Source organism: Merops nubicus, unplaced genomic scaffold (genome assembly GCF_000691845.1).
Source record: "Merops nubicus isolate BGI_N331 unplaced genomic scaffold, ASM69184v1 scaffold9866, whole genome shotgun sequence".
In the NCBI taxonomy this organism is placed as follows: Eukaryota; Metazoa; Chordata; class Aves; order Coraciiformes; family Meropidae; genus Merops; species Merops nubicus.
Window position 1 is genome coordinate 1 of NW_008614332.1, and position 10,222 is coordinate 10,222.

The 10,222-nt window shown below is 36.7% G+C and overlaps 1 protein-coding gene across 1 annotated transcript; it reads left to right on the plus strand.

Annotated features, from left to right (window-relative positions):
- Nucleotides 1-1,682: 1,682 nt before the first annotated feature.
- On the plus strand, nucleotides 1,683-9,946 carry LOC103774761 (sec1 family domain-containing protein 1; the record flags this gene model as incomplete). Its single annotated transcript, XM_008942187.1, has 7 exons — nucleotides 1,683-1,767; nucleotides 2,169-2,224; nucleotides 3,916-4,001; nucleotides 5,570-5,669; nucleotides 8,875-9,014; nucleotides 9,432-9,522; nucleotides 9,873-9,946. Coding segments are annotated over exons 1-7 (605 nt in total), but the record flags the coding sequence as incomplete, so codon positions are not given.
- Nucleotides 9,947-10,222: the final 276 nt, after the last annotated feature.

The following is a 10,222-nucleotide window of genomic DNA, read 5'->3' on the forward strand; positions in this document are numbered from 1 at the left end:
CAATAATAATCTCCCCGGGAAAATCACCCGGCGGAGCCAAGGTAGCATATCTTCCCAAAAGGCATCCCTGCTGGGGGGGTGAGGAGAACAAAACCCAGTGGTCAGTCCCTATGACTTCGTGCCGAATTCTCGTCCCACACTGTGTCCAAAAAGGAACGATATTTATACTTTTTTTGTTACTGATGTTCAAAGTGTGGGGATGGGGCTGTGGGCACACAATTATTCATTGTAATTAGCACAGAACTTCCTTATTTACACCTGCAGGGAGTAAACTGCCATGAGCTAGGTGGGAGAATGGGGTATGCAGCCTTCACTGCATTGCACATTCCTTGCCAGGGCCTCAAGGACACAGACCACTGAGTCTTCACTTCACTGCCCGGTTTGTTGGCAGTGTCGAGCTTTGTGATTTGTGCTAGTTTTGTGCTTCCTGCATCTGACAACAGTATGCAGATTGCTAGAACGTCATAAATTAGTACCTTAAACATAATAATAGGGAGGGAATTTAACTTTAAAGTTGAGAAAGGCAAGGGAATAAAAATAATATTATTTCCCCCCTGTAAACTGGGAGACCATTAGTTGGAGATTACTTCAGAATGAGAGCCCCAGGTAATGTCAAAGCTTTTTCAGAAAAATACGCATACTGGGAACAGTCTGCCTGTCTTGGTGCTCATATTCAGATTAAAAAAAATCCTGAGGGTGTGCACTTCTATTGCTGTTGTCATCTTAGCAGCCTAGCAAAAAGTTTGACTTACTAAGTATAATTGCTGATCGAAATTGCTAATGTAATCCATCTCTCTAAAGTTCTTAGAGAACAAATGCTGCGGGAAAAAAGCACCTATAAAGTTAGAGAATGATTATGGCTGGCCTTGCATAAATTTGGGATGGAAGGCTTACTAACATTTAGAGCTTTAAAGTTTGTTTTTGAAGGAGTATGACAGGTAGTTAGGTTAGAAAATTTTGAAACAAACAAGGATTGAATTTATGGCATGAGTCCTGAGATAGTGCTTGACTTGAGAGGTATTGACTATTATATTCTTGTCAGTGTTAATTATTTAACAGAAATATTGCTACTTGTCTCTTGTTCTAACCTAAATATGTGAGGGAAATCTTTCTATCTGTAGTGTGAAATGTTTTAGAATGTGGCTATTGTCTCTAACCTAGAGACTCGCAGTAAATTTATTTTTAAAAAGGGGAAAAAAGAAAAGGAATCTCCTATAGGAGGCAGGATTTAGAATCTTTAAATATTGACAACTACATACTGTAGTTCTCTAGATTACACAAGTAATTTTGGAGGAGTTTGTATCTGAAAAATGGTTTCCAGGTGGATGGCCGTTTCTGTTCCCTAATGTGGTTTTCTAGGAGATTATTTGGTACTTAACACAATGCAGACTAGTTACAGTATGTATTGTCAGACATAATTAGAAAAGATTATGTAGTCTTTGACCTTATACAGTGAGCAATAATTAAGTTCTCCCATGTTTTTTCTCAAAAAAATAAAACAAGTGAGGGAGAAAAAACTAATGGATGTGCTATAAGAGGGGCATTTCACAATTTGACCTCTTCTGCAACAAAAGCTATTGGCTATTACAGCCATTAGTTGAGAAAAATACTGCTTTCTCAGCATTAAAGTGGAATAAACTTCAACTTTATTCTTAACTCTTTTCCAAACTGTTTTAGCCATTAACCGACCAGACATAACAGACACAGAAATGGAAACTATAATGGACACTATTGTTGATAGTCTCTTCTGTTTTTTTGTTACGCTTGGTAAGTTTTCAAATTCTATCATATTTTCCATATGTTTTCATTTTAGGAAAGATCCATATTCAATGAGATACCTAGAGTTTTAGTGGTTTCATATAGCAAATTAAAGGCAAAATTAGATTTGTGACAGAAATCTTAATAGCTCGTGGGGTGGGCTAATGATCTTACACTTCTCATAAATTCCTATATGAAGTATTAATATTTGCAAAACCTTATTTAATATTTCGATGTAGTATTTTTTGTTTCACAGATAAGGACTGTGAGACAAAGTTAATCTTAAGTTTGTATTGTCTGCTTGAAAAATTTAATCTCACAATGTTACTAAAAATTTGTTGTATGAAAAGTACACTAACTTAAAATCTGAAAATTATAATGCAAGTAGAAGTCAATTTATCTTTTATTAGGAGCTATTCCTATAATCAGATGCTCAAGAGGAACTGCAGCTGAAATGGTGGCAGTGGTAAGAAACTATTTTCTAAATAAGTATCATTGGTTTAAAATTTTCGTAACATCTTTTTCCAATACCAGGCAGAGGTCTAGTATCCTTTTCCTTATGAAGGAAATAAAACTGGAAAGGAGATACATCAGTTTTCCTTTCTGATTTCAGTTCCATGGAATTCAGCTGTAGAAACTGTAATTTTGTGGACTCAGATGATAAGAAACTGTTCTGGTTCCATGTAAAAAGGGGTTCAGGGCAGGACCCATACAGAGCAGAACTGTGTGCTCCCCTCACCCCACGCCCCAGTGAGAGAGAGAGAGAGGGAGAGGCTTTGAACCCATTGGAACTGAAATAAAAATAAAGTATATTGTTTAACAGGGAACAGAAGGCAAAAAGGGAGGTAAATATATGTACAAAGATAGGAAGAATACAAAGTAAACAAGATATACAAATCCCAAATCTCATATGGTTCCGGACTGTGTGGAATGAAGCACGCCAGGACCCAGAGCCATGCGGCAGGGGGGCGAAGCACCCACTTAGAATCATAGAATCCTTTAGGTTGGAAGGGACCTCCAAGCTCATCAAGACCAACCATTGAGTCAACACTACCAAGTCCTCTGCTAAAACAGAATCAGAATCTGTCAGGGTTGGCAGGGATCACAAGGATCACCCAGTTCCAACCCCTCTGCCATGAGCAGGGCCCCCTCCCACTAGATCAGGCTGCCTAGAGCCTCATCCAGCCTGGCCTTAAAGACCCTCAGGGATGGGGCCTCAACCACCTCCCCGGGCAACCCATTCCAGGGTCTCACCACTCTCATGGTGAAGAACTTCTTCCTCACATCCAGCCTGAATCTGCCCACTTCCATCTTTGCCCCATTCCCCCTAGTCCGGTCGTTACTCGATATCCTAAAATGTCCCTCTCCAGCTTTCTTGTAGGCCCCCCTAAGATACTGGAAGGCCACAATAAGGTCACCTCGGAGCCTTCTCTTCTCACGACTGAACAGCCCCAACTCTCTCAGTCTGTCCTCATAGGAGAGGTGCTCCAGCCCTTGGATCATTCTGGTGGCCCTTCTCTGGACACGCTTCAGCAGGTCCACATCCTTCTTGTACTGGGGGCTCCAGAACTGGACTTCCTGCCTCTTTTAAAGAGTGTGGAGAGGAAGGGGAGGGAATACACTGTTTTCCCCCGGGACCCTCCCAGGTCCTAGAAGATCACCTGCCCCCCCCCAAAGCCACAAATCACAACAGAAACTTAAACATTAATTATCATTCCTAATGTAGAGTGGGTCAGGGTTTTCTGACAGCCATTATAATTACAACTATTAAGCTATATCTACAGAGTTTGGAAAGTGTCTGTCTGACCTGGGGTTTTCTCTGTGCATTAGTAAGAAATATTTATCTATCTTACTGGGAAACCATGTGGGTAAAGACATTTTTACTATACCACACTAAACTGACATTGAACTTGATCATCAAGTGGGCTTAATGGAAAGTTCTTCTGTGTAGTCTTGGATATAAATATAAATGCTGTAGGGAGAAAATAGGAGGAAGAGATTCCTTTCTTCCCTATGTGCAGTGGACTTAGACTTCCTGCAGCTAAGACATTTATAAACTACAAAAGCAGCACAGTAAATCCTTAAATGTTGTTCATATAAAGATGTCATGGAACTACTGATTTGTTAAAAGCTGTTTTTTCTTTTCTCCCGCCTCAGAAATTAGATAAGAAGCTCAGAGAGAATCTAAGAGATGCCAGAAACAGTCTTTTTACAGGTGACACACTTGGAGCTGGCCAGTTCAGGTATAGTGTTAGTAATAACTATGTGGTTTTGTTTTCATATTTCAGTTGTTTGAAATACCTCATCAGGATAAGTCACCACTGTACTGGAAAGTGTATTAACAAGAATTTGGTTAAAATTCTATGTTAAAAGAATTTATATATTCCTAAGGGCATTTTCCAATTTCTTAGTGTAACGAGTTTGAAAAATTCTATAGCTAGTAAATGTGTAGTCCTAGGACAGTGAGACACAAATGATTTCACAAGTGAGGTGATTTTGTTCAACCTCTAAACCCAGCAAGAACCAAGCTCCTGCAATAAGCTCAGTTTACAGGACCACAATATGCAGTTGGATGTCTGAACATATCTTTTAGCAACCTTCAGTCCATTAAAAAAAAAAAAGCCCCATTTCTCACTTGTGAGCACTGTTACCTGTTGTAGTTATGTCAAAAGCAAGTGCATCTGATCCTTGTATCTACGAGAGGAAGACTGCTTAAGCACTACCTTAAGCATGAGGTACCTTAAGGATGATCAGATAGTCAAGGAGTGTTAAGTCATGACCATTTTAATCTTTCGAGCGGAAAGAGGGGTGAGAAAAGATGTTGTGGATGTTTGCCTTCCACGTATACTCTTTGCCCCCAGATAGTTGATTTAGGGAGATATACCACAGGCTGCCTTAGGATAATATTATAGGAGTTGAGTTTACACTGTACATGAAAAGATTAGTTGTATTGGGAAGACTGGAATTGAAGGAGACAGTGGTGATCTAACTGAAAATAAAACAGTAATTGTATTTCTATCTCAAACTAAGAGCAGAACTTGGATAAAAGACACAAAAGCCATCAAGCATGGCAAAATGGAATGTGGTTGAAAGGTATCAGGAGAGAGAATAGCTGTGAAATACCACTTCCCTCATTTTCATGGGAACTGAATTGTAACCACTGTTTTTCCTTCATTACCCTCAGAAGCCAAAGCACAAGGAAAGGGAAACGTGGGAACCTTTAAGCAGTTAAATGGCTTCGGACCTTTAGTTCGGCGTCCGTAACTGAGTGACTAAGACTCTTGAGATTATATATATGTGAAAACACTTACTGCAAGGAAATCCAGAGCATGGACTTAACATACTTTTACTCTATTCAAATACACTGTAATTTAGCCATCACATTTACGACATTAAAAACCCTTGAGAGAGGTATTTTATAATTGACATTCATAGTGGGAAATATGGTTGAATATTACCCACTCAAACAGTTGCTGAGAACTCAAATATGTATCCACACAAAGAGATATTAATTTATACCTAAAAGGATAGTTCCTGTTTAGTATTTTGACTTCTGTTCGTTATTTATGCACTGGTAATTTCACTTAGTACAAAATGAAATAGTCTTTTTATTATTACTGGGACAGTGGTTCATGGAATTTCTGGCAGTGATCAGCCTCAGATGCTTTGGGAAAGGCTGGGGAATCTCAGCAATAAGCAGTTTGGCTTTTTACTTGAAAACCAATGTACAAGGTGGCTGATACCATTCAGAATATTACTGTGGTGTTCTAAACATGTTTAACAAAGTACTAATACAGTGTCATCTTTTCAGCTTCCAAAGGCCCCTATTAGTCCTTGTTGACAGAAACATAGATTTAGCAACTCCTCTACATCATACTTGGACATACCAAGCTTTAGTGCATGATGTTCTGGTAAGAGTAAATCTGATTTTGTTACCAAAACTTTTTTTTTTTTACTCAGTTTGTTATTAAACTTAATGCCAGTCTCTCTCTTAAACCAAAATGAGCTTTCCCTGGTTTTTTTGGAAGTTGTTTGGCAAAGAACAACTTGTAAGATTTTTCTCTAGGTTTATTTAGCAATAACTTCTAAAATTAATGAAAAGTTGAAATCTTGATATTATCAAAAGATAGGTAATTTAGCAATACTAGCTTTTTCTTCTTTCAGTAGTTAATGATCTTTTATGTTATGTAAACTCCAAGCTGTATTAAGTGTGATTTGGTTTTGAAAAATAATTTGTTTAGTGGGTTTTTCAACCAATTTTAATATTAGAGTTTCTAAAAATACTTATTTTTGATTTTGTCCACAAGGTGGTGTAGGTGTTCAGTACAGTGATACCAAGTGGTGTAACACCCTCCAGTGAACAGTGTTATTTACCTAAGACTTATACATTTTGTGTATAGGCACAGAATAAATAATAAAAGATAATATGAGTAAGAATAATTACTATCTGGAGGCATTTTTATACTATAGAGTTAGTCATGCATGTAATTTCAATAGCTTTGAGAAATATTTCGGGCTTATTGACATTGAGAGAGGATTATGTAAGATATGTACATGCACATAACTATTTGTATACAAAGTTGTTTTGAACCATACAGTCATACATACGTGTGGTCCACAGTCTTGCATTGCTGCAGTGAAGATATTTTATCATTAATGGGAAGGTTTAGGACACTTTAAAATTCTGTTGTATTTAATTCATTCCTTAGGAAAAGTCCCTTCCTCTTAAATTTATGAGTGCTTTTTACAAACAGTTTTTTAAACAGTTTTTAGCCTAGTTTCTTTAGGAAAGGCATATATGAAAAAATCACAGTTGTGCTGTGTTTTCTTCAGGAACTGTTGAGCTGGTTAGAGACTTTCAAATAGAAGTACTGAATTTCTACAGGTTTCTTTTGAAAATCAGTGGACGAGCAGGGGTGGAAACCCAAATTAGAGTTTTTACAGGTATAAATACTATTGCACAAGCTCTACACTTATTTCCGTGTTACCTGGCAACTATTCAAGCAGGAGATACTTACTAGATAGTAAACCCACACAAAGCTGCACGTGCTTGGCTCCTGCTCAGCTGCCAGGTGAAGAAAGTACTGTCAGGTGGCCACAGGCATGTGTTGGAGTGGGACTTTGGTGCATCAGCATGTAGGAGGATGAAAGATGTAGTGGAAGCTGAGGACAGCTAGTGCTACAAATATGGAGAGATATTAGAGTTCATTGGTACTGCATCAGTCTTCAGTATTTTCTCTGGACAATGTGTTAAATGATGCATCTAGTTTTTGACTTGAGTTGATAGGATTATGAATTTGTCTAGGGAAGTTGTAACCAAGTGGCCTGTGATTCCACATCAAGGGCAAAAGTTTAATTTCAAAACCAGTCAAGTTATTCACTTTAAAGGCAAGCACACTAGGTTCTTCATGTAGTGAGCATTATATTTCATGAAATAACCTCAGTAGGCTTTTAAAAGCCCAGAAATTGTAACCATGAAAGCATTACCAAGGTGATGATTATGTAAACTGTCCTTTCAAATAAATTGTTTTTCATTTAATCTCTGTTAGAATAATCCAGGAATTCTGTGGGGTATTCAACTAAATGCTAACCCAGCCACAAAGTTGTATGCTGCATCCATTTAGATTATAATGCTAGTGTTTCTACACATAAACAGGCTTGTATGAAGATTCCCATTTCTGAATACAAAAGTTTTCAGGAGTAGATGCAGAAAAATGGAAGGCATGGACAGAAAGCATTACAAAGACAAAGTGTGGAGGTGAAAGGAATAATAAATAAGAATAATTTTTGTAAAACTCCTTGTAAATGCCAAAACTAACTGGAAACCGAGGTTTCTGGTGAGTTAAATTGAGCCAAAATGTAGATCTCCATTAAAAAAGATACCTGAATTTTCAATCCATTTTTTTATTGAACATATATATGTCAAAAATGCTTTTTTGGCTGAAATATTAAATACATCTTGTAAGCTGAAGTTTAGGGTCACTGAGTGCATGAACTTCCTTTCAGTAGCTGCCTGGGTTTGGTTCTATTCTGACATGGACAGGTTATGGTATTTCTTTCTAAGTGTGAACTCTGCTAAGGGATAACTAGAACCATTTAAAATTTTTATTTGACCATTTCACTTACAGTAATCTAGTTCTGTATATTGTAGTGAACACAATATGGAGTTTTATTTCTGGAAAAAATACTTGTTCTAAAGGTTTCATGGTAGTCTCTGTATAGTTTCGATTTGACTAAAGATTTCACTCTCTTAATCATTATTTGCCAAGCAAAGAGCACCTCTGAAATCTTAAATGTTCTTGAAAAGAACTAGAAAGTATGAAGTCAGCAAGTGGGGTATTGATCTTCATTGAAAATCAGAGGGGAATACCTATCCTGAAGAAAATACAGAGCTGTCCTTGGCAAAAGTAATGGAGAAAAGCACCAGACAACTTAGAGGACGCAGTATGTTGATGTATTATGTGAGCGTAACTGTGTCATCTAGCAAAAACATGTAGTTTCTAGGTTCATGTATCTCTGGAAGAGAAGCTATATGGATTAACAGCAGCTTTGTTGCATACTGTTGCTTTATCATGAATTCACTATTTCACTAGTGTTTAAAAAAATAAGGAAAGAGCTGTGAAGGTGTAGCTAAATAATCTTATGGTGGATAATCCTGTTGCTGATGCCAGGAGCTTCTTTGCAGCTTTGATACATTTGCTGTGGTTGCATAAGTGAAATTCAGCCTTAGAAACATTTTTTGCCTGCAACACAAAAACTTTTGAAGTTTTGGTCTGTTTTTAGAGCTCAGCTAAATAATTTATTTTCTGTACAGAAAACTGTTCAGAGTTCAGTGTCAGAAAATTTCACGCATATGACACAATCCGATGTCTTTGCTTAACATTTGTTGCTTTGTTTGGTGTTTCTTCAGTAGGTGTGAGTAATTTCAGAGTTCTTACAATGCTGTTACTATCTAGTTAGTTAGAAAAACTGTTTCCTGCCCTCTTACAAAATTGTGATAAATAGCTGTGTTAATACGTTTTCAGAAAATACTCTGGAAGATAACTGTTGGAGTATAAAAGGCTGATTAAGTAATTTAAAACTATCAAATATCTATGTAAGAGTCCTCTTTTTTAGGATTTCCATTTGAATAGAGTTAACTTGGAAGAATCAACAGGAACAGAAACTTCTCCAGCAGGTGCTAGACCTAAGAAAAAAAATAAGAAGTCCTATGATTTAACTGCATCTGATAAATTTTGGCAAAAGCATAAGGGCAGGTAAGCTGTATAGGTACAGAGTTTATAATAATTTAATCAATATAAATTTTAAGTATTCTTCATATTAAGGTAGTTCTTAAGTGTCTTTGAAAATATTTTTTAATTTTGATTATTTTTTTTTAAGGAATGATCATTGCCAGTATTCATTGTCCGTATTAATTGTATATTAGCTCTTTGTTACAGAACACAAAATTGTTCTTACGAAAATAAAAATATTGAAAGCAGTGAATATATCTTAGAAAGTTTAAGTAAACCTACAGTAAGATGTCATTATTTTCACTGATTTGATACTGCTGCATGATTTGTGTGTTGGTATTTCTGAAATTGTTTTCATGATCATCTTGATCATGCAGCTTGCCTGGTTCTGGTGTTATGATTTCCTGGTTTAACTGAGCATAATGCAGAATATTCCATTAGTCCTTTTCCAGAGGTGGCTGAGTCTGTTCAGCAAGAACTGGAATCGTACAGAGCCCAAGAAGACGAAGTCAAAAGACTTAAAAGTATCATGGTAAGTTTTATCACCTACATGTGCTTTATGTGAAGTGTAGTAGGAGCTGTATCAATGCTTAGCCCTCTCTGTCACCCCATATACAAAAATTACTATCATGTGCTGAATTTTAGGCATAGTACAGTCTTAAAAGTAGGACTAGAAGTAAAGTATTTCATGAGAAGGTTCAATTTCTTGCATTCATTGGTGTTACATTTATATAACTTCAATGATAAGTAAAACACATGCCAGACATTAATGCCATTATGAGAAAATAGATTCTAAATGCACTGACTATATTTGCATGTGTTGTCTTTGAATTTATTACAACTATTTTTATTCCTCTTTCCAAACCCTTCTCCAAAACCCAGGGTATAGAGGGGGAGGATGAAGGAGCAATAAGTATGCTTTCTGATAATACAGCTAAGATAACTTCAGCTGTCAGGTAAGTAATCAATAATTTCTTATTGTTTAATTAATTTGGAGACATTTCTAATACTTTCTGTCATTTCACTTTTAATATCCTTTGAAATAAATAGCTTTAAAAGTAGGGTTAAGTGCTTTATAATTCTGGCAAAGTTTAATGCAATGTCCTAGACAAGTAGTTGCACATGTAACCTCCACAGCATGTGTGTGTGAGTTCTCTGCACATGACTTTGGACTGTTTCCTTGCCAAAACTCAATAATCTTAATTGCATCATAGATTTGCTTACACTCTTCC